The sequence below is a fragment of the Zychaea mexicana genome, assembly GCF_025766255.1.
Source record: "Zychaea mexicana strain RSA 1403 chromosome Unknown BDB00scaffold_9, whole genome shotgun sequence".
Taxonomy (NCBI): domain Eukaryota; kingdom Fungi; phylum Mucoromycota; class Mucoromycetes; order Mucorales; family Lichtheimiaceae; genus Zychaea; species Zychaea mexicana.
In genome coordinates, this window is record NW_026516672.1 from 302,983 (window position 1) to 327,337 (window position 24,355).

General features: G+C 38.0%; 5 protein-coding genes across 5 annotated transcripts; 3 read left to right on the top strand and 2 right to left on the bottom strand.

Annotated features, from left to right (window-relative positions):
• Nucleotides 1–983: 983 nt before the first annotated feature.
• On the bottom strand, nt 984–2,983 carry BDB00DRAFT_784769 (uncharacterized protein; the record flags this gene model as incomplete). Its single annotated transcript, XM_053120487.1, has 5 exons — nt 984–1,375; nt 1,823–1,960; nt 2,273–2,320; nt 2,543–2,713; nt 2,896–2,983. The coding sequence occupies 5 exons, from the start codon at nt 2,981–2,983 to the stop codon at nt 984–986; spliced, it is 837 nt and encodes a 278-aa protein (XP_052983699.1).
• Nucleotides 2,984–4,539: 1,556 nt separating this feature from the next.
• BDB00DRAFT_920823 (uncharacterized protein) lies at nt 4,540–6,587 on the top strand (the record flags this gene model as incomplete). Its single annotated transcript, XM_053128747.1, has 3 exons — nt 4,540–4,556; nt 5,676–6,307; nt 6,367–6,587. The coding sequence occupies 3 exons, from the start codon at nt 4,540–4,542 to the stop codon at nt 6,585–6,587; spliced, it is 870 nt and encodes a 289-aa protein (XP_052983700.1).
• Nucleotides 6,588–15,365: 8,778 nt separating this feature from the next.
• On the top strand, nt 15,366–16,963 carry BDB00DRAFT_784771 (uncharacterized protein; the record flags this gene model as incomplete). Its single annotated transcript, XM_053120488.1, has 4 exons — nt 15,366–15,914; nt 16,087–16,183; nt 16,293–16,611; nt 16,633–16,963. 4 exons carry the CDS (start codon nt 15,366–15,368, stop codon nt 16,961–16,963), a joined length of 1,296 nt encoding a protein of 431 aa, XP_052983701.1.
• A 4-nt stretch (nt 16,964–16,967) lies between these two features.
• Nucleotides 16,968–20,735, top strand: BDB00DRAFT_804439 (uncharacterized protein). The gene is made up of 9 exons (XM_053122115.1): nt 16,968–17,465; nt 17,609–17,898; nt 18,018–18,263; nt 18,341–18,450; nt 18,631–18,946; nt 19,047–19,273; nt 19,457–19,803; nt 20,024–20,087; nt 20,193–20,735. The coding sequence occupies exons 1-9, from the start codon at nt 17,072–17,074 to the stop codon at nt 20,386–20,388; spliced, it is 2,190 nt and encodes a 729-aa protein (XP_052983702.1). The 5' UTR covers nt 16,968–17,071; the 3' UTR covers nt 20,389–20,735.
• Nucleotides 20,736–21,518: 783 nt separating this feature from the next.
• Nucleotides 21,519–23,022, bottom strand: BDB00DRAFT_920850 (uncharacterized protein). Its single transcript, XM_053128748.1, has 6 exons — nt 22,855–23,022; nt 22,673–22,721; nt 22,546–22,591; nt 22,368–22,480; nt 22,113–22,275; nt 21,519–22,064 (listed from the first exon to the last, which is right to left on the bottom strand). The coding sequence occupies exons 1-6, from the start codon at nt 22,943–22,945 to the stop codon at nt 21,741–21,743; spliced, it is 786 nt and encodes a 261-aa protein (XP_052983703.1). The 5' UTR covers nt 22,946–23,022; the 3' UTR covers nt 21,519–21,740.
• Between the last annotated feature and the right edge of the window lie 1,333 nt (nt 23,023–24,355).

Below are 24,355 nucleotides of genomic sequence, written 5' to 3' on the forward strand. Positions count from 1 at the left end.
ACTGAAGTAGCATAAATCGGAAGCAAAACTTTGTAGATCTCAATGTTCTCGTAGTACAGTTTACAATTTCATGACAACTCAGTGTAATCTGTCCATTAAACAGGCGCAATTCCAACCGGTGGAAAGGAACAGCGAGGAAAAAATTCAGCAACGGTACGATTGGGTTCAAAAGTGGCAGCAAACCGACCTGGATTTCACAACAAAATGCGTCTTTCTTGATGAAGCAGCTTTTCACATTAACTCAAAACGAGGTATGGCTTGGTCAAGGAAGGAAACTCCTGTATGATAGTAGTTACAGTACCTACAACCAAGGCAAACGCAACATCAGTTTTAGGTGCAATATCCGCAACTGATTTGATTAATGTGAGCTTGAGAGTTCCAAAGCGTATCAAAAAGAAAACGTTTGGACGTGCGACTGATGGTTATAGCACAGGGACAGTGACAGGCCATTACCTAAGTTTTGTAAAGGCTACTCTCGATGAGATGGACAAATACCCCGAAATGAAGGGACATTACCTTGTCATGGAGAAAGCCCCTATCCACAGTTCGACTGACATTGGTAAATATATCAATTCACGAGAATACAGATTCGTATACATCTTCCTCCATATTTTCCCGAACTGAATCCAATCGAGCAATTCTGGTCAGTTGTCAAGAGCAAAGTGAAGCGACATAAGTTCTTGGGAAAAGAGACGCTAATGACTCGAATTAGTGAAGCCTGTGATAGTTTATATTATTAAGTGACATCAAAGGCTTTGTTTCTCATTCTGCTAAATGCCTACTCTAGCACCTAGACACTCCGCTTGGGTAGACTCTTAAAAGTCTACTCTACCACCTAGACACTCCGCTTGGGTAGACTTTTGAAAGTCTACTCTAGCACCTAGACACTCTGCTTGGGTAGACTCTTGAAAGTCTACTCTACCACCTAGACACTCCGCTTGGGTAGACTTTTGAAAGTCTACTCTAGCACCTAGACAATCCGCTTAGGTAGACTTTTGAAAGTCTACTCTACCACCAAGACAATCCGCTTGGGTAGACTCTTGAAAGTCTACTCTACCACCTAGACAATGCGCTTGGGTAGACTCTTGAAAGTCTACTCTAGCACCTAGACAATGCGCTTGGGTAGACTCTTGAAAGTCTACTCTACCACCTAGACACTCCGCTTGGGTAGACTCTTGAAAGTCTACTCTACCACCTAGACACTCCGCTTGGGTAGACTCTTGAAAGTCTACTCTACCATCTAGACAATCCGCTTGGGTAGACTTTTGAAAGTCTACTCTACCACCTAGACACTCCGCTTGGGTAGACTCTTGAAAGTCTACTCTACCATCTAGACAATCCGCTTGGGTAGACTTTTGAAAGTCTACTCTAGCACCTAGACAATGCGCTTGGGTAGACTCTTAAAAGTCTACTCTACCACCTAGACACTCCGCTTGGGTAGACTTTTGAAAGTCTACTCTAGCACCTAGACACTCTGCTTGGGTAGACTCTTGAAAGTCTACTCTACCACCTAGACACTCCGCTTGGGTAGACTCTTGAAAGTCTACTCTAGCACCTAGACAATGCGCTTGGGTAGACTCTTGAAAGTCTACTCTACCACCTAGACACTCCGCTTGGGTAGACTCTTGAAAGTCTACTCTACCACCTAGACACTCCGCTTGGGTAGACTCTTGAAAGTCTACTCTACCATCTAGACAATCCGCTTGGGTAGACTTTTGAAAGTCTACTCTACCACCTAGACACTCCGCTTGGGTAGACTCTTGAAAGTCTACTCTACCACCTAGACACTCCGCTTGGGTAGACTCTTGAAAGTCTACTCTACCATCTAGACAATCCGCTTGGGTAGACTTTTGAAAGTCTACTCTACCACCTAGACACTCCGCTTGGGTAGACTCTTGAAAGTCTACTCTACCATCTAGACAATCCGCTTGGGTAGACTTTTGAAAGTCTACTCTAGCACCTAGACAATGCGCTTGGGTAGACTCTTAAAAGTCTACTCTACCACCTAGACACTCCGCTTGGGTAGACTTTTGAAAGTCTACTCTACCACCTAGACGATGCGTTTAGGTAGACTCTTGAAAGTCTACTCTAGCACCTAGACACTCCGCTTGGGTAGACTTTTGAAAGTCTACTCTACCACCTAGACAATGCGCTTGGGTAGACTCTTGAAGGTCTACTCTACCACCTAGACACTCCGCTTGGGTAGACTCTTGAAAGTCTACTCTACCATCTAGACAATCCGCTTAGGTAGACTTTTGAAAGTCTACTCTACCATCTAGACAATCCGCTTGGGTAGACTTTTGAAAGTCTACTCTAGCACCTAGACAATGCGCTTAGGTAGACTCTTAAAAGTCTACTCTACCACCTAGACACTCCGCTTGGGTAGACTTTTGAAAGTCTACTCTAGCACCTAGACACTCCGCTTGGGTAGACTCTTAAAAGTCTACTCTACCACCTAGACACTCCGCTTGGGTAGACTTTTGAAAGTCTACTCTAGCACCTAGACACTCTGCTTGGGTAGACTCTTAAAAGTCTACTCTACCATCTAGACAATCCGCTTGGGTAGACTCTTGAAAGTCTACTCTACCACCTAGACACTCCACTTGGGTAGACTTTTTAAAGTCTACTCTAGCACCTAGACACTCCGCTTGGGTAGACTCTTGAAAGTCTACTCTAGCACCTAGACAATGCACTTGGGTAGACTTTTGAAAGTCTACATATTTGAAAGTCAGTGGACAAAAAAAACATATGGATTGCGTCCCTTTTTCTTCTTCTCACGTTATTTCACCATAACAAAACTATTAAGAATATGTCCCTACTGCAACAATGACAACAACATATATTCAGCTAATCAGAAGGTTAGAATGCACGCCTTTAAGCAACACAGCGTGTTACTGCTAAGCAGCCACAACACAGTAAAGCCCGTGATCAATTCTGAAGCAAAGAGTGTATTGTATTTGTGTCCTTGCTGCAACCAAGTCATGGAATGTAGAAGCGAATTTAGGCAGCATGTTGATGAACACAGTTTCAATGTCACCACCACCTTCCCCATTGGGTACTACATTACCTTATTAGTTATAAATTTATATTTGTTTATTAAAGAACTATTAATTTTTTATATCTAAATTGATTTTTATAATATAAATAGAAAATGGAGCAAATAGATTATACAACATTAATTACAGAGGAAGTAAATACTATTATTACCAATTATTAGACATTTCTTGAATGGAATTGGCCTATTGTGCATAATAAATTTAAACATAGAACACAAATAAAACATATTAAATTTATTGAAAAAATTAAAGATATATTATTAAAAAAATTAGGTTATACAGCTGTATTTTTTTTTTTAGTTGTACTATACACAAATAAAGAGTATCCAGCTCCTTATTTTGAATTAGAAAAAGGCTTATTTTTATTATATCATTTAGTTTCTGGTATTTCTAGAGATGAAATTGAAAAATATTTACCTCAAAGTACATTTCATACATTTTATAAAAAATTTTTGGATGAATGAAGAGAATTATAAAAGAATTAATAAAATAGTAAATGATTTATTAATGTATATGTTTTCAAATATAAAATTACGTGTTTTGTCTGCAAGAAAATATAATCCAGATTTATTTAAACATGTAACACTTATTTTAGATGGTCATGATTCACGAATTAATTATACAGATACGGATTTAGATAGATCACGTTTATATTCATATAAATTTAAAAAGAATGGTGTACGCACACAATTTGCAGCTGATATTAATGATATGATAATTTTTATATCAGAAAGTGAATTCTGTGTAGATAGTTCTGATGGTAGCATGTTTTTAAATATGAAACTTTATAATAAAATGAATCAAAATGATACTTTAGCTGTTGATGGTGGATATACTTTGTTCATAACACAGTTTACTGAACTTGCTACAGAAAAAGGATATGATTTTAGTAATGATAACTTTGTATATCCAATTCGTAAAAATATAAATGAAAATTTAACTATTACTGAAGAACATTTTAATAATACATTTGGAAGCTTTAGAAGTAAAATCGAAAATCAATATTCTGAAATTGGAAATAAATTTTATCGTTTTAATAATAATAAATCAATTGTAAAGATGGATAATATTAGATATTATAATCTTCAGTTCGTGTTGCCTGTTTATTATTACAAAGTTTGTAGAAGTATTTAATATACCTATTTTACCACATCATAAAATATGGCATAGTCCTGATTTTGATATTCCTATTGAAAAAAATTAATTGACATAGTTGTTAGTAATAATAAACAAAATAAGGATAAGCTTGATAGAATGGTACAACTACAAAATAATTTATTGAATATGACATTATCAAATAATAATGAAATGGTTATAGATGATAATAATAGTGAATCAGATGATTTAGAAAATAGTGAAAATAATAATGATATTCTTAAATTTAATGAACGTACTAGAAAAAGAAGAAGAAATGTAAAAGGAAAACAGCGTTCAACTGTATCATATGAAATAGAAAGTATCATTGGACATAAAAAAGAAAAGAATGCATATTTATTTCAGGTAAAATGGGTTGGATATAGTAATAATGATAATAGTTGGTTATCTATTGATATATTTAACCAAAAAGAATTATTAAATGCATATATTGAAAGGCATAGTCTAGGCATACTGTAATAAGAACATAATATATATTAAAATTATATAAAAAATTTATGGAAAAATATTATTAAAGCATAAGAATAAAGGATTACCAATAGTAATTTTTATAGGTTTTCTTTTTTTTTAATTTTTTTTTCTGTTTTTTTTCAGGTTTTATATACAGCTCTTTTATCTCTATATTTTTAACACTATCATTAACTATTAATAGCTTTTTTTTGGAATATGTAGCTTACTATATTGACAGCAACGAAAATCCTTTTTACCATCAGGTAAATTTGTCTTGATTTTCTTCCCACAAAACTGTCTATTACGTTTTCCTTTTTTAAATTTATGGCTACAAAAACCATGATTCATAGATAAATCTAAGAAATGATCATTTGAAAAAAGAGATTTTATTTTATTTTTTAGATTTTTTGAATTTTTTTAATAATATCTTCTTCAACAAAATGATTGAATTCTGAATCAATAAATGTATCAATTTCGTTACATAAATTGATTCTAAGATTAATGCGGTTGATAGGAAGATATTTATTTAATGCAACCATTTTCTTTTTCTTTTGAATGATTTATTTTTATATAAAAATAAAATTCAATTTTACAAAAAAAAGTAATTGAGTTTGAAATTTATTTATTAGCAAATACTAATGGTGATAACTCTGCAACATTATTACATTTAAATTATTTATATATTCTGAATTCATTATTAATAGGTTTATTTTTTATTTAAGATAAAATTTAATTTGTAACCATTTTAAATTTTTGTTACTAACAAAAAATTTGTTACCAATAGTTTTTATATAAAAACAGTTGGTAATGCATATGCGCCCCAATTGTCCTACTTAGATATTGTAAGATGTCAACATTGTTGAACGATTTCACGAATACTTTGCTGCAAACTTAGCTAAGTTTTCTAGCATTTTGGATGTTGATCGATATTTCAACCACCTTTTGTAAATTGTTATATTTACGGCCTGGTAATTCAATGGGTTCTCACTGACTGATATATTTTCTCATTTATAGGGCCATCTCTTTTGTATTTGTCTTGCAAAGACGAACAAAATACGAATCTGTGCCTATCGAATATTTCCCCCCTTCTTTATTGGAGGTGACGCGTCAAGATATTTTGACCTCATTGGCACTACCCGATTCACTTGACCCTCACATTTATATGGCTGTTAAAACCATTATCTGCGACTTTCACGAGAACAAGATCAAGAACTTGACAGCACGGCATTATTTGATCAATCTTGCAATGACAAAGGAAAATGTGGAACGCAACGTCATTTTAGCTATTGAATCTCTATTCCCTGTGCTCAAGGATTTAGATATCGGTCCTCTTCGTGAATCCGAACTTGCCGCCTCATATACTCATCCTGTTATCCAAGCCTTATTATCTTATGATACCGATGGTAAGGTTGCAAGATGTGCCAACTGCATCCCAGACAATGGCATGGACGAGAATCGACGGCCAGATTACGAAGTCATGGTGTATGAGCAGTATCTACCATCTTATCGAACATGTTTTGGAGAACTCAAAGGTGAAGGATCCTCTGATACATTATCAGTAATGGACTTTTATCGCTTGGGTATATTTGCAAAATTGGAAATGGTATCTAGTAACCTCACCGGTGTACTATGCTTCCAAGCGCGTGGTTTATCAATCACATTTTACGCCATGTTCACACAAATTCCACCATTTACGCATTTGTAGAACTTACAACTATTACATTACCCGAGAACAGGAATGAAACCATCTCAGTGCTGAGTATTTTGGATGATCTTTACAAAATTGCCATGTATCATAGCACACTTGTGCGGTCCCAGACCCCAAATACCAAGCACCCGACGCTGCCGTTCGAATTCGTGCAAGGCTCAAAAAGAACATTGCCAGCAAAACGCAAGCCTTCCTTGGGATTAATTTCTATCAAGTAATTTCTTCTATCCTCCTACCAAGCTACCCACCCTCGGGGACCGGCCATGGTTATGATGATTTTAATGCGGTCTAGTAACCCTAGATGACTAATTAGCTAAGATATGTCAGGATAGCCAAACTAATTTTTATTGAAATAATTCATGCACGAATGTCTTGGCATGCATACATTTAAATTTTTGAAAAAAAATAAAAATTGAATTTTTTTTTAATATAAAAATAACACCACAGAATATAAAGCAAGATATATTTCTTATATTTTTTATTTTTATTACTTCAACAATCGACATGAACCAACTCAACGTTCTCGCATTCTTAGCCATTACGGCTGAATTTGTTCCTATTTTAGGAGCTACATTGACGCTCTTAATTGAAAGAGCAAAACACCTTGCTGAAAACCATCAGCATATTGAGTATGAACCTCTTGTCACACAACTGAGGTCAGAACTCGAAAAAGACCTTACACAGGCTAAAGTTGATAAAAAAACTAAAAATAATACACGCAATAAAATAATTGGAAGAATTCGAGAATATGTGAGATTCTTCAAATCCTCAAATCCTCAATTTTCCGATGCAATGTTAGAGGGTAACACCTCTGGTGCAGATTCCTCACAGGGCGGTAAAGAATTCCGATTCCAAAACACTAAAGGGCTGTTCATATATATTTGTAAGGACTTCCATTTAACAAAAGAGCAAATCATGGAATGGTTTATAAAACATGAAGGCAATTGCATGTGATGAAATTGCACCAGAAACCAATGAGAAACATGTACACATATAGATACAAATGGATGAGCGATTCGACACAAAAACAGCACGTAAATTCTCTACTATTGATGGTGTTACTCCAAATATTAAACCAGGTGGTAATCCACAAAAGTCTATTAGCTATTGTATGAAAGGAATAGATTATATTTGTTATAATATGGATCCAAATTATGAAATTAAAACCAGAAAAATGCACCAACAGTTACTTGGATATCAATTAATTACTAAGCAGCTTAATATGCGGAAGGCTACCGAAATATATCCAGAATTGCTATGGAAATATGATACTGTAAAATCAAATTTAAATTCTTACTTTCATGATGCAGATATGGAAAATAACCCTGGAAATAAATTACATATGTGGTCTATGTTTGCTATTGAAACAATGTTTGGTGGCAAAAATAAGATACCACAATACTGGATTGTAGGTCCATCAAATGTAGGTAAGACATATAACATTGATGTATTAGAACAAGGTGGTCATCGAGCATATCTAATGAATAAAGAAAATGATTGGTCAGATTATAATAAGGATGATGATTATGATTTTATGTATAATGAAGAAACAGGTTCTGATTTCAAATTAACATTTTTAAACCAAATGTTAGAAGGAACACGGTTAAAACTTAATGGCAAATTCACAAAGTCAATAACTAAAAAGAAAAATATGCCAATAATACTGAATAGTAACTATATGCCGCACATGTTATACAAAAACAAATCAGTATATGAGTTAGAGCCAACGCTCAATCGTTTATATATTATCTATGTTGATAAGAACCGTAAAGGTCATATAATATGGAATCCATACACAATGAAGGTGAAGGATTATGAAAATAAATTCATGTATTATGAAAACATGGATATGTATGAGGACTTATACAAAGGTGAATTCGAAAACGAATACCAAGATCAGCATACATTTATCCGTTATGCACATAATAGTGGTCAGGATGATATTAAAAAATATACACCGATGGATAAAACAGTAGAGGAACTACAAGAATTAGCTGACACAGAAGAATATATGAAGGAACAAGAAGAAAAACATAATAGTAATAATACACAAAACAATAAACAACATAAACCGCCTCAACAAAATAATAGAGGATGGTCAACTGTAAAGGTACCATCATCAGTATTGTAGGCATTGGGAAGATGTGTTTAATGATATAAAATGTGATGATGTTGTAAATGATACTACTGATTGGGAAAACCCACCAGAAGATATAGAGAAACATAAATACATAGATGTGAGTACATCTGAATCAGAGAAAAGCAGTGACTGCAACATACCAAATAATATACCAAAACGTAAAAAGAAAAAAAGACACATTAAAAATAAACGGAGAAACAAGCAAATAGTAGAAGAAATACAGCCAAAAGAATATTTTAAAAAGCATAAGGATATAAAACAGGCTATAATAGATGATATAGATATAACAAAAGAAACTGACGTCAAAAATAAATCAACAGATACTAATATAAGTACAAGTATAACTAATGAATGCATAAAACATAAATATAATTGGGCAAGTAAACGAAAGGTTGATGCGGTCAGTTTTAATATGAAATTTTTTAATAAGCAAATAAGTAAGAAATTAATTTAGAGCTGAATACCATGTGTGGCCATATATTCATGTAGCATTTCCTGGGAATTAAACTTATCAACTGTTAACCAACTATTATCCTTTACACTATATCCAACCCACTTAACCTCAAATATGTACTTATTATTAGTATACACATGTCCTACAATCTTCTCAATTTCATATGAATTACTATGTTCTATATTTCTCTGTTCTCTTTGATTTTTTCTCTTGCGTTTAGATGTATTATTTTCAGTTTCGTCCTCACTATCTATAGCCATATCTATTGATTGATTAATGTTAAGCTGTAGAAATTTCTGCTGCATGTCAACCATTTCGTTATATTCAGTATTTACTTTTTGCTCATTTGAAAATACGAAGTCAAGTTTGTTTTTCTTACTTGGGAATTCAAAATCTTTTCCATACCATAATTTATGATGTGGTTGTACCTCTATATTTTACTTATTTACAAATCGCCATATATTAGTAAGAATACAAGCAACACGAAACTGAATATTATAATATCTTATATCGGTTATTTGCAATGCTGCACGATTATTATTAAATCGTTCAAATTTAGAGCCTAACATAGAGAACTGTGCTTCTATTGCTGAACGAAATGATCCAAACTTGTTATTAAAGTATGTCTCATTGATTGTTAACTTTTGTCCTGGTTCTTTTCTTATGGGATGTAAAAAGTTACGATTATAAAAACTATATCCAGCATCTGTCGCATTATCTTTAAACTTTTGTATAAATAAGTTATATCCACCATCCATTCCTAAACAATCTGCCTCACTTATTTTTTTATATAGTTTCATATTAATAAACATAGTACCATCATTTCCGATAGCACATTTTTCAGATACTGAAACATGTGTAATTATTTCATTTATATCCTGTATAACTTGTGTACGTAGAGCTGGCCCTTTTAATTTATATGAATATAACTGTGAATGTGACTCATTTGGTTTATAATACTTTATTTTACTATCATGTCCATCAATAAATAGTGTAATATTTTTAAAACCATCTAGATTGTTTATTATTGCTGATAGAATGCGAATACGTGGTGATGAGAACATACCATCTAGATCTTGTTCTACCTTTTTATTCAATTCATTATAGTTAGTAATCCAGAACCGCTTATATAAATCATAAAATGTTGCATATGGCATAACAGTATGCATATCCTTTCCTGATACACCTGATACCATATGATATAATAATGCAAGTCCTTTTTCAATCTCGCGGTATGGCCCTGGATATTCAATATTTCTATATAAAACTGTAAGAAAATAAAATACAGGTATAAATCCAAATCTATTAAGTAATATATCCTTTATATCATTTATTGTATTATTCTTCATATCTTTAATAGCTGTTCTATGATTAAATCTATGTTGCATTTCAGGCCAAGATTTATCAAGAAAAGTCCATTTATTATCAATTAAATTTTTAATTTCAATATCGAGTTGTTCAGTGTGTTGTGTTGTGTTCATTTTTATTTGTTGTTATATACTTTAAACAATCGCTCTTTTTTTTCTCATGAGAGGCTACCAATATAAATAAAAAAATTCAATTTTTATTATTTTTATTGTAAATCAATAATTAATTCGGCCACTGATAGTTATACCGGTCATAGCAATTTTATTATCTATATTACAGCTAGTAGATTATAATTGGTTAGACAACTAATAGCAGGACGCCCTCTATTGATTATACCTTTTTCATTTCCCTTTCCACCCATTACTTTCATTTAGTATTATCTGTTTTTCTTTTCTTCTATCTTTTCAAAAATAAATTTGCACACCATTCTTCTTTCTCTGTGTTTCTCAATATTGTCGATAAAATGGCTCAGCCAACGAAGGAAGTTGAGTTTGGCGGTCGCATTCGACATGGAAAAAAAACGGCAAAGGGGGCTAACTGAAAACAATAAAAATCAATAAGAATTATTGTTTTTTATATATTTGATAATATAATATTTTAATGAAATTAAAATATTAATTATCTCAGTTGTATTCAACCGAATCAGTTGCCTCCTTCTTATGTGTGTGGTGTGGTGGTGCAAGAAAAATCTTTGATTTTTTGTAGCACTAGCTGGTCTTTCCGAAGGAAACCTAAACTAACGGTAGTTAGTTATTAAGAGTATTTTGAGAATCTAAAAGATTCCAAATACTCTCCAAAGCAGGGTGGTTGTTCTTGGTTGCAAGAGTAGACTTTCAAGAGTCTACCCAAGCGGAGTGTCTAGGTGGTAGAGTAGACCTTCAAGAGTCTACCCAAGCGCATTGTCTAGGTGCTAGAGTAGACTTTCAAAAGTCTACCCAAGCGGATTGTCTAGATGGTAGAGTAGACTTTCAAGAGTCTACCCAAGCAGATTGTCTAGGTGGTAGAGTAGACTTTCAAGAGTCTACCCAAGCGGAGTGTCTAGGTGGTAGAGTAGACTTTCAAGAGTCTACCCAAGCGCATTGTCTAGGTGGTAGAGTAGACTTTTAAGAGTCTACCCAAGCGCATTGTCTAGGTGCTAGAGTAGACTTTCAAAAGTCTACCCAAGTGGATTGTCTAGATGGTAGAGTAGACTTTCAAGAGTCTACCCAAGCGGAGTGTCTAGGTGGTAGAGTAGACCTTCAAGAGTCTACCCAAGCGCATTGTCTAGGTGCTAGAGTAGACTTTCAAAAGTCTACCCAAGCGGATTGTCTAGATGGTAGAGTAGACTTTCAAGAGTCTACCCAAGCAGAGTGTCTAGGTGGTAGAGTAGACTTTCAAAAGTCTACCCAAGCGGAGTGTCTAGGTGGTAGAGTAGACTTTCAAGAGTCTACCCAAGCGGATTGTCTAGGTGGTAGAGTAGACTTTGAAGAGTCTACCCAAGCGCATTGTCTAGGTGCTAGAGTAGACTTTCAAAAGTCTACCCAAGCGGATTGTCTAGATGGTAGAGTAGACTTTCAAGAGTCTACCCAAGCGGAGTGTCTAGGTGGTAGAGTAGACCTTCAAGAGTCTACCCAAGCGCATTGTCTAGGTGCTAGAGTAGACTTTCAAAAGTCTACCCAAGCGGATTGTCTAGATGGTAGAGTAGACTTTCAAGAGTCTACCCAAGCGGATTGTCTAGGTGGTAGAGTAGACTTTCAAGAGTCTACCCAAGCGGAGTGTCTAGGTGCTAGAGTAGGCATTTAGCAGAATGAGAAACAAAGCCTTTGATGTCACTTAATAAGATAAACTATCACAGGCTTCACTAATTCGAGTCATTAGCGTCTCTTTTCCCAAGAACTTATGTCGCTTCACTTTGCTCTTGACAACTGACCAGAATTGCTCGATTGGATTCAGTTCGGGAAAATATGGAGGAAGATGTATACGAATCTGTATTCTCGTGAATTGATATATTTACCAATGTCAGTCGAACTGTGGATAGGGGCTTTCTCCATGACAAGGTAATGTCCCTTCATTTCGGGGTATTTGTCCATCTCATTGAGAGTAGCCTTTACAAAACTTAGGTAATGGCCTGTCACTGTCCCTGTGCTATTAACCATCAGTCGCACGTCCAAACGTTTTCTTTTTGATACGCTTTGGAACTCTCAAGCTCACATTAATCAAATCAGTTGCGGATATTGCACCTAAAATTGATGTTGCGTTTGCCTTGGTTGTAGGTACTGTAACTACCATCATACAGGAGTTTCCTTCCTTGACCAAGCCATACCTCGTTTTGAGTTAATGTGAAAAGCTGCTTCATCAAGAAAGACGCATTTTGTTGTGAAATCCAGGTCGGTTTGCTGCCACTTTTGAACCCAATCGTACCGTTGCTGAATTTTTTCCTCGCTGTTCCTTTCCACCGGTTGGAATTGCGCCTGTTTAATGGACAGATTACACTGAGTTGTCATGAAATTGTAAACTGTACTACGAGAACATTGAGATCTACAAAGTTTTGCTTCCGATTTATGCTACTTCAGTTACAACAGCAGATGGATTGTCATCAATGTAATTTAGGAGAAATTTCTTATGCTCTTCCCCAAGAATACGACGTCGACCTGATTTTTTCTTTTTCTCGAAAATGCTTTCAGGGTCTTCGTAATAACGTTTGACCCATCGCTGAGCCTCACGAACATGAATACCTAATTGCCTTGTATCATAGCCGCAGAAGCACTTAAGCACTTACTAAAAAATAAATGAAAACATCTAGTTTTTTCTTCATCAGAGTAAAATGTGTACCGTCGCTTATCGAATAACTCCATAGAAACATCTTCATCATGACTTCCAGCTGAAGCTGGATCCATCGTTTGAATAGATCTTTCTGGAGGTTTATTCATTAGAAATTGAGTACGAGAACTTATTGTTTCAATAACAAATAGCTCTTCGCCAACAACAAGGTCCATGGGCTCAACTCCATTCTCATCAACAACACGTCCTTGTCCATCCTCATAAAGAAATTATCATTGTTGAACAAAGGAAATTTTTGCACGACATCAAACTCAAAACAAGCGATTTTACTTCTTGAAATGACTGTACATGGCAGCCCTAATGAAAAGAGAATTAGCGTGGTTTTATCTCGGAACAGTTGTGCGCATCCGATGTTACAGAAGTAACAGTGTACAAGCCGAACAATGGATTGGCCATCTTCCGAAGTCATGCAAATCACCCTGCTTCGCACCGACGTTACCTTCGCATTGTACTGTACACACTCCAGGCTGCATGTATACAATCGCCCTGTCTTTTTACTCGGCTACCACGAAATATTATAGCTCTTCCGTAATTTTTAAGCTTATCTCTTATTGAACCATATGCAAAGGGTCTCCGTTGTTCGCAAGTGTCGTGAGGGGACCTTCCGAGAGACAAGCCGATGATTTTTCGATGTTTTCGCCACCATTCTTCTTTTACATGAAAAAAATAATGTAAAAACTTCCAGTCCTGTGCTTTTAAAACTTAGAACTTACAGTGCTGTTTAATTAACGCGCGTGGGTATGTCTAGTAAATTGTGCTTGTATAAAACTGTATTGTAGCTGTAGATATGCTGGTAAATAAGTCACCTACTTTGCTCTATGACGACTTATTGGTGTCTTTCCAATGCATTATCAGCCCACAAGCACGTCAGTTAAATTTGCGGCTATATACATATATGTCATGAAATACGGTAATTCTATCACATCAACAAGATCTTCCTCTTCGTTATGGTTTGCGAATCCTGTTAGAAACGATGACTAGAATTATTGTTTGTAGCAGACGCTAGGGTATTAGAACAACACACAAGTCGTTAATTGCTAATCGTAAAACACAGTTATCTCCAATTAAAAACCATCTATATAGCAGATGGTAACGTGAATGATTGTAACGCGGCAACTGTATTACCGTAAAAATCTCGTTGACTCTTTTTGTCTCTTCGGTCATCGTCGACTGGAAACTTGGCATCTGGCTTTGTATTATGAGTAAAGTTACAATGATGCTATTATGATGTTTGGTGGTATACAACCGTTAGTATGTAAACCGACATTTTAAACAGAATACAAGCGCGAAACTTGAGCTTTTACCGATGACTAAGTGATTCATTCCCCTTGTCATTGACACGCACCGTGAACAACAAATTGATCCATCCCACGCGCTATAACAATATAAGTTTAGCAAAAATCTGCTTCTGGTCGTTTCGTATTATAATAATATCACTAAATAGACCTCAGCTACATAACCAGTGCTTGCTATTCTTGGCAGTAGCTGGCAGCCACTCGTGCGAATTATTAAATTCCACCATTGCCGTCTCGGGAACGCTTGCGGCTCGACCTTGTTTGAATTAGAACCTCTTCTATTACTCTCGTGCTGATTTTGTTCGGCAAATGAATCGGCTTGAGTGAGTTGAAATAATTTTCCGCCCAGGGGACTCGTCTCGAATTGCCACCCTACACCCCTTCTTTGAATCTTAACACACCCAAGAGACAACAGAGCTGTGATGATTATTGGGACTAGTGTGCCAAGCATGGGCTTCAGTTTCAATATTTCTCTTTCTTTCTCTCTTTCCCACTAGTTTTATTCTGATTTCGCATGATGCTACAGCGCAATTGCCTTAATGATGTATATGGCTGGAAAAAAGCATGGCACACTCGTTGTACTCCATCCACGTTCGCGCAAGTATCACAAGATCAGCATCCCAATCCGCACACAATTAAAAGAAAAGGAACCTGTCGAAATCGATTTTGCTGGGTACGAATCACACAACAGCATCGTGTCTTGACGCGCAACAATTGCTTACGTCGAAAACCACTCACTGCACCGTCAACCTCGGTCTCAAAAAGTCAAAATAACCCAGCATCCCATCGACGTCTTTACAAGAGCCGTCGTCGATCACTGCATCATCTCCATTTTGTTGACGGTGCTGACCACAACAGTCAAGATCATCATCATCGTTGTGTGGGAGGGACGCATCAGCAGCAGCACCAGCAACCACCCATGGTGTTACAAAACGCATGGACACCACCCATCACGGCTGAAACCCTTCAAGAGCTCTGCATGGATCAGATCACATCGAATATTCAGCTACGCCACGACCTACTATTCGATCGAAACCTACGGTTCAGACCAAATTTTGATGGGCCTTCAGGTAAAGCCAAGCAGCGCAAAGCAGAACGCTATTGGGCACGTCTTGACCGTGCATTTCAACATCACCACAAGTACGCCAGCGATTACGACGCGTTTTTGCCCGTACTCCTTGATCAAGTGGTTGAGAGTCTTGCATTATTGCGTCACTTGGAAAAGTGGCCTCGTCATATCACCATCGATACCGTTCGTAGCATGCTCAATCCGGACGTGATTTTGCGCGAGCTGGCAAACAATACACTTGACTTGAGAGGTCGCGTCCAGTTTGTCATATCAGTGTTACAGCCCATGTGTCCTGTCGAACATCGACCGCGAATCCAGCTGTTTTTCCTGTATTTCATACAGAAATGCTATGCCAAAGCTTTTCGCCAGTGCTTTGCTATTATTGAAGCTATTCAACTGGTAATAAGCAAAAGCCCCGCACCCTCAGTGAGACCTCTACCACTTTAAGTGTCCAGATCTATCCTTGCTAATGCATTAGACATTGTAGGATCACGCCAATCAGTTTCTGCGGAAAAAAAGAAATTATTTAATTCAAACATGTGCTCTATACGAACAACAATGGTTTTCTCAGAATAGTAGAGCCGGTCCTGACCAGCGTTCCATTGAAGTGTGGCTAGCAAGTTCGCGTGACCATCCTGACTGGAATTTTCTCAAAGTGTATCACACAGGTAGCTATTGAAATACATAGATAAAGCCGAGGAAAGATGCCAAAGAAGGAGAGAAACCGAAAAGTTGCTCTTCTATAGATATACTAACATAAACGTACTGTTGTCATAGCACTGGTTCGATTAACTACGATGGATCATATTCCTTTTCCAAACACATTACAATACGACCGACAGCGCCTTGTCCACCAATTCCGTGCCGAATTTATATACATTACTACACTGGCAATCCTCCTCATACCCTACTACTACTTGGTTGGCAAATGGTGGAACAAGACTGATCTCCACGCGCTCAAGCTCAAATTAACACAGCGGTTGAAACGAGCAGGAATAGCAGCAGCAGCAAACCCACATCAACAACAACACCATAACAGCCAGTACCAATACTATGCTATCTATGCATGTGAGGCTGCCATGGCAACACACGCTAGGTACGACAACATCAATATCAGTGATAAGAAGAAGCATACCAGCCAGCAACACTATTTGCAATTGGAGAAACCATGCACGGTGCTATGGTGGGCAGATTGGTTGAAACGGCACATGAATGGCTCGTCGGAAATCTACAACATCATGCATGATCGGGTGTTTCATGTGGTGAAGCGCGTTTCACAAGGCCAGCTGCAACAGCATGACCTTAATAGTAATACCCTCAAGCCCTTGAATCGAGAAATACTCGCCTTGGGTCTACGAATTAGGGCTGTGGCAGACTTGAACCTTGCCACGTATGGTACTCTGTACCAACAGGTCTGGCATAAGATGACCAACAGCTTCAAGTTCTGATAATAAAAATTTCGGATTTTTTTTACTTTTCATTTTATTTTGACTCACTACTACTATTTATTGCAGTCAAGAAAACAGCAACTACTATTACGAGCAAAATCAGTCTCAATGTCGGCATTTGCTTTTATTAATGCAACCAACAAGAGCAAAAGACCATCATTGTCAATTTCTTCTACTTCACTTTCTCCTCAACATCATCAACAGCAACAACAAAACTTATCAGCATCATTAGCTGATGACTTTTTCAGTGATCAGTTCGCAAGCTTTGTCAACCAATCGTCGTCTTCACTGCCGCCGTCGTCACCTTCATCATTACGAGACCGCTATAGTAGCAACGGCAGCAGTCATCGTCGTCGTAATGAGGCAGGAATGAGCTCAGCCTATGGCCACCACGAAATTAAAAGCGCAAATATTACCTCGCCAAGCTCCACGTCTTCAACGTCGTTCATAGCGGCACCACTTAAAAAGTCGGCATTTTCGTTTATTGGAGCCTCTTCACAAAGTACGTCCTAGTATAGAAAAAATTACTGTGTTTGCAAGCTGTATATACTTTAAGAAAATGGCCTACAATGAAAGATGTATTTGGTTTGGGTCGATATGTAGCCAATAACAGTAACAACAATGGTAACAACCTCTTGGAAATAGACTATGACAAAAATCAAGAAGATACCACTAGTGCAACAAGTACTCCAAGGCCACAAAGTCCAATGCAATCTTCTTTTACGAGGAAGATCAACAACAATAATAACAATAACGCAAGGAACAGAAATGATAATAACGCTGAACGACCGAAAAAGCAGCTACAATCCAGTGAGATCAATCAACTATCTGCAGAGACCACATGGAGGCGACTTCAAGCTGAGAAAGAACGTGAGAAAGACAAGATTCAACGCTGTTATAACAAGCGTGTATTGATTCACGAGCAAATAATACAAGTAAGGAAGTGAGTGTGGAGCATTAATGATAAGAAAAAAATCCTCTGCAGATCCCTTTTCTTTGTGTTATTTACTACTTGCATTGTCGTTGATATTCTATCAAAAATTGATTGGTGTAGCTCCAGAAAGAGATCCAGGACCTAAAAGCCAAAGCAATAGAAGCATTGGATGCAGAAGATTATCTACAATCTCAAGCTTTCCAAACACAACAATTAAAATTAACCGACAAGTTATGGGATATCTTTAACAACACAGAAAACCAAGTTGAACAACAAATCCATGCTTGTTGGAAAACGCTGGCAGATATATTGGCAAAAGAGACTGAAGCAGCTAAAAAACTCGCTGATGCGTGCAAGTTTACCAAGGTATTATCATGTTGAGACATGGTCGAAGTACCTTTATTCTTTACCAATCTTTAATATTATAATATTATCTACCATAGGATGAACGAGAACGACAATTCCTCAAATACCATATCGATAACGAGCGTAAATATGAAGAAAAACTGCAACAAATTAATCAACAACGAGGAAAAATTGATGAAGAGAAAAGGTAAATATGCTTTTAAATAAGTCAATAAGTCAAAGGGAGGAAAACAGGTGTATCTTTTACATATATATATATTAAAGTGAAGAAAACTAAATATCGAAAGTAAAAAACTGATAATTATCTAACTATGGCGGATTATGGTGGATGATTTCTTTTCGTTGGGTTAAATGTCCCATATTCTAGTGAAATAGCCTTTGATATGGAAATGTGGGAACAGTCTAATACTGAGTTCAAGAACAAGATGGATGAACTGGTTTGCAAAGAAAGATCCAAAAAGAACGCGCTGACGCGAAAAATGCGGACCGTGCAAAACGAAATTGATGAATTGATGGCACGGCTGGGTGAACTGCAACAAGAGCGTGATGGATATGAGGCCGAGATCCATCAGCTCGATATTGTGATCCATGAAACAACGGGCCAGTATGGACCGGAGAAAAAAGGGCTCGAAGACGACTATCTAGCTGTACACAGGCGTAAGCAGGCCGCTGAAAAGAAATCCGTAAGTTCTTTAGATACCATTGGCATATCTTTTTGGTATCTATATCACTTACTAGGTCGATAAAATCTTTCTACTTATTTTTTTAATCTGATTTTTATAGGCTCAACTAGATCGAGAGGATGAAATGCTCTATCGCGAAATGGAACGCCATTCGAAAGACAACGAAAAAGAAAAAAGCGAATTAGAAGCTCTGGAAAAGCAGATCATCGTGGCAACAGAGAAGCTTGAGCAAGGGCAAGAGGAATATGATGCAGTTCTTACGACCTTCCACGAGTATGTGCAGTCAAGGGATGAACTCGTTTTAGACAACAAGCAGGCCATGGTCCGGTATGTTTTCACTTACAAATTCTTTTTATCGTTTGTTCGGGTGAGCAACATTAATACAAGTGTATCATAATTCCATTCAGAGATCATTGTTGTGTATAATTCCTCTCTATCTTGATGAAATGCATACGAAAAATAATCACATCTTGATTGTGTATGTATATTTGGCAATATATTATTTTTTAGGGCACATCAAGGTGTAACAGCACGAATCGTATCGATCGAAGCAAAACGGCGAGAAGCCTACGCTGCCCAATGTCGTCTAGAAGAACAAGAAGGAGCCATCCATCAACTCAAGGCACAGCTCGGCAGTTTAAAACGACAGAAAAAGCTAGCAGTAGGAACAGGCCAATTGCAACTAGCAGCCGAAGCAGCTGCCCAAGCCAAATCGATAGAAGCCACATTGGTTGACTCGGAGGCCATCCGAGTGGATCGGCAAAGTACAGTCGATGAGTGTCTAGCCCAATTACGCGAGGGAGAGTATCAGATGGAAACATTAAAGAAGGAGTGCAGTGATATACAGCAAAAATCAGGTGAGGGTTGTCTCTCTATCTCGTGGTGTGTATGTGTGAGTGTGTGTGGTGCGTGCGTTAGAACTGCTGCTACTATCGCTCTGCTGCTTTTAATATACATTTATGGGGCATGGTTTGGAGGCCGAAAGGTGTGGGGGGAAGGGGTGTGCTAAAGATACCCAAACTAGGACATATCAACCTTTCTGGCATATTTATCATACGGTCTTTTGTTACGTATTAGGCACGGAGATGATTACGATTTTCCAGAAATCCAAGGAGTCAATGATTAAGCTAAAGCAACAAACGTACATTATTTATATCAACTATTTCTGACCAAACCTATCAAAAGTAGCACCTGACCCAATTTCTTTTTGTTTTATTCCAACCCTTCTCCTTGTATCTTTCATTAGGCTTCACCCACAACTGCAACTATTGGTAGACCTGGAGCTAGCGAATCTTTCTGCAAGAATCTTGTCAGCAAAATGTCGATTGGATAATGGCGACGTTAACAGCAGTAGTGATGGTGATAGTGACGACAAAGTGGACATTAACTTGGTATCGATCGACGACGATCCTCCTGCTTTTTTTTCTCCTTCTTCCTTATGAACTTTCCCATCTTATAGGGTATATACCACATTGTAAGAGGCAGCACCAGCATCATCACACACACCCCCGTCTACACTGCAATACACTCCTGAGATAAAGATTGAAAAAAGACGACAGTGCGGCGGTTAATACTAAGTAAATTTAAGGAGGGATGTTTAGATAATTCCCTGTTTCCCTCTTTTTCTCTTTCTAATAACGTAATGCGCGTAATATTCAACCCTTCCTCCCCCAACATGCTGCTGCTATATACACCCCCTTCTATTGTCTGAAACATCCCTGCATTATAAAAGACACATATACATACAATACAACCACACTAAACGCACACGTTTTGTAAAAAAACGCTCAAGCCATCTAAGATCAAATCGCAAAAACCTCCCTTATCATATTGCGTAAGGAGAAAAAGAACGTATATCAGTATAGAATGCATCTGAGACATACAACATGTACGAAAGACATTGAGAAGTACATAGACATGAAGTAGTGAAACTGGAAATGATTATGTGCATTATTACTATTATTTCTCTTTTTTTCTTTTATAATATCATTATTATTATTTACATGCGCGAGGAAAAACGACATATCTCTTTTTTGTATGAAAGTGGGTACGGGGAGAAGATGGAAGAAGAAGGGGAGAAAAAGAGTATGAATTGAGGTGTGTGCGAAAGATCAAGTATAGGTTGTGTAAAAATGGGGCATAAGAATTTTTGAGTGTTTTGTTCATAGAAAAAGAAAGAGAATTTGCAAATTAAATTAGTAGCCCATAGGGTTAAGAGAAAAAGAAATACAGTGCATCACCGCAAGCAGCTTTCGAGTAGAAAAAGAAGGTGGGGAATTGAGATGTATAAGGAAGAAAAGAGCCCTGATTCCGCCCTCTGTGTACGGAAGGATGTATAGTATGTATGACGAATGACGGGTGTTAAGAAGGGTGGAATGCAGCATGGCTCTGGCGTTTCTTGGTTGTTGCGTATAGTATAGAGCAGAGAGTTTGTCGATAAGGCGAAAAAAGTGGAGGACTGTCGTATGGGTGAAAAGGACTGATACAATAACTAGTAGTGGTAGTAGTAGAAGAAGTAGGGAATCAGGGGGGGAGAGAAAGTATATATGAGAAAATGTATGGGAAAAAGCTGTGAAAGGGTACGATGTTTAGGTCAAAAGAAAAAGTAGAAGGCGGGAGAAAGAGAGTGTGTAATATGAGTGTAGTAAATGGGGTGGTTATTATAAAGAGCGACATGATAAAGGAAAGAGTGAGTGATGAAGAATTGAGGATGGATGTTGGATGAGGATAAAAGTCCTCGAAACAACGCACGCGTTGTTTCTGTTGGTTTGTTGGTAATGAGTTGTTGGGTCGTTTATGCCGAGAATAATGAGATTCCGCTGTCGCGTCGGTGGTCTTCCTTGGCGTCATGATAATACATGAATGTTGACAAGCTAGGCAAGACAGTGTCCTGGCTGTATGTCGAAGAGAAGCTCGAGGATCGTCGATACGGCATTGGCAACAACGGCGGACATTGGCTCCAGGAACCGCTTTGTGGCGAAGATGGGAACGAGGAAGGCTGGAATTCGTCCGAGGAAGAGCAAGGGCTTTCAGCAGCAGCAGCAAGAAGCGGTGGGGGAGGCGATTGTTGCCAGCATTCTGCACAGCTGCATGGCTGCTGCTGTTGCTGCTGCTGTTGCTGTACTAGTTGCATATGATGATGGTGTTGCTGTCGCTGTTGCTGGACCATTCGACGTTCTTCGATGAAAGGACGCCATTGCACTTGCGGGCGTTTTCCGTTGGTTGTGTGATCATGTTTCATGTGTTTGGTGAGCATGGTTTTGCGGACGAAGCTTTTGGTGCAGTCGTCAAATGGGCATCTGTAGGGTCGTTTGCCAGTATGCGTGCGTCTGTGCGGCCCAAAAAATAAAAGGGAATTTATTGTTAATATAAGACATATGCACGACGCCTAAAGCAGCAAGGAGATAGAGAGATACGTTACCTGTGCCTCGCGAGGGAGCTGCTATCGCTGAAGCTTTTGTTGCAGGCAGGATATTCACAGACATGCGGTCTTTCGCCCGAATGTGTGCGCATATGTACAGTCAGGGCGGAACGCTAAAAATGGATGACAAGCATGGTAAGGATCTGCGTACGCCTTTCCCAAAATATTCATATGTTACCTGAATGAAGCTTTTGCCGCAGTCGGGTTCTCGGCATTTAAATGGCCTATATAACAGAACGATAAATTTTGATGATGAGGATGAGCAATCTTTTCCCTTTATAACAATTTTTATATAATATATTTACCGTTCGTTCGTGTGGATTCGAGAATGACGTACAAGATCCGAACGGCGGCCTATATGTAATGATGAGTTTAGTTTATTGCTATGGAAATGATAAAGAGTGCCGCCGTGGAAACAATAAAATGTGTTGCCATGGTCACCCCGCCTCGCGTTATTTGTTGCTATGTTGCTAATGATGATAATTACCAAACGTCTTGTTGCAACTCGAAACCGCACAAGCGAAAGGTCGCTCTTCAGTGGGAGCGTGTTCTTGGTGGACGAGTTCGAGAATTTCCATAGTAAATCGTGTTTTTTATATCTTTCTTTGTGTAGTAATGGCAGCTGTTGTAGTGTACTCGTTTGACGACTTTTGTCTTTTATAGATTTGTGTGATTGGTTGTTTATGTAGGTGTGTGTTATAGGTTCGCTGTATTTGTAAAAGGCGGGTGGTGTAACTAAGTTGTCAAAGAAAAAAAAATTGTAAAAGAAAAGTAATGATGAAGCGGTAAAGAACAAAAAAAAAGTAATTGAAGTTGTCATTCAAGGCCAGGTATTTATATAGACAAGCAGATCAGACAGCCACTCTGCAGCATAAGGGAACACGATACACAATGTGCAAAGTGTACGTGCGCGCCCCTGTGTTTAACCTCGCTATTATAGCTGCTGCTGCTTGCTGCTCCTGCTCCCCCCCCCAAACTCACAATACGCACACGCTTCTTCTATTGCACGAACTGAACATCCCCCGCCCCTAGGATGACACACACACACAACAGATCCTTCTATACGGATGTAGTTTCATGTACGTTAAAAAGAGAGAACCAGAGAGAGAGAGCGTGTGTGTTTCCGTGTGCCGTGTGCTGTGTGAGAGCGTGTGTGAGTGCCATGATTTGCGGGTGAAGAAAAAAAGGTGTGTCTCAATCAGGTAAGCATGCGATTCAATTTTTTTACCCTGAACCCTCTCTCTTCCCTTCCTACCCCCCAAAACTTTATAAAAGCATCAGCCTTCGTTTCTTACTCTATATTTCCTTGGGGCTCCCCCTGTTGTGGATGATATATGATGATACGAGAAGTTATTCTTTTCGAATGGTTTCAACTAAATAGAAGTCGAGAGGGGATTTGGGGGAGATGGAGAGTTTGGGTTGGGGGAGGGATAAGGCAGTAAGGGGGGTACTGTGCTTAATTCGGGGTGGGGGTGTGGGTTGTGGTTATGGAAGGGGTGTTCGAAGGAGACATACAGCAAAGCCATGCTATATACGCCAGCAGGGCAGCAGCAGCTGCTGCTGCTGCCAAGGCAGGTGGTGTTCTATGTTTGATTTTCTCATAATAAAGTCGAGATGGCAGCGGGTTCCTCTATTCCCATTCTTCTCTACTTATGCCCTTGGATTTTCCTTTATGGTTCCTGTAAGGGGGGTAGGGGCATTTTGATTTTGCTTTTGGAAGGAAGCTTCCTTTCCCTTTCATTCATTATCCAACTGATGTCAGGCAACAACAGCAGCAGCAACAACAGGAAGACAACAGGGCACCTACTCCACATAATTGAGACAGCGCACGCGCACATACATCAAAACTCACGCGAATGAAACCTACACTAACACATTGTTAAATGTGCGTACTGGTAGTAGTAGTAGTAGTAGTAGGTGCCGATGATAAGGATGTGTCTGTTGTGCCTCGGTGATGATGATGATGATGATGATGATAAATGATGAGG

Coding starts and splice junctions, on each gene's coding strand:
- BDB00DRAFT_804439 (XM_053122115.1), top strand. CDS start 17,072: ATGTCGGCATTTGCTTTTATTAATGCAACCAACAAGAGCAAAAGACCA. Junction 18,451..18,630: donor AAAATTGATGAAGAGAAAAG/GTAAATATGCTT, acceptor CCCATATTCTAG/TGAAATAGCCTTTGATATGG. Junction 18,947..19,046: donor AGGCCGCTGAAAAGAAATCC/GTAAGTTCTTTA, acceptor TGATTTTTATAG/GCTCAACTAGATCGAGAGGA.
- BDB00DRAFT_920850 (XM_053128748.1), bottom strand. CDS start 22,945: ATGGAAATTCTCGAACTCGTCCACCAAGAACACGCTCCCACTGAAGAG. Junction 22,722..22,854: donor GAGTTGCAACAAGACGTTTG/GTAATTATCATC, acceptor CATTACATATAG/GCCGCCGTTCGGATCTTGTA. Junction 22,592..22,672: donor CGAATCCACACGAACGAACG/GTAAATATATTA, acceptor TCTGTTATATAG/GCCATTTAAATGCCGAGAAC.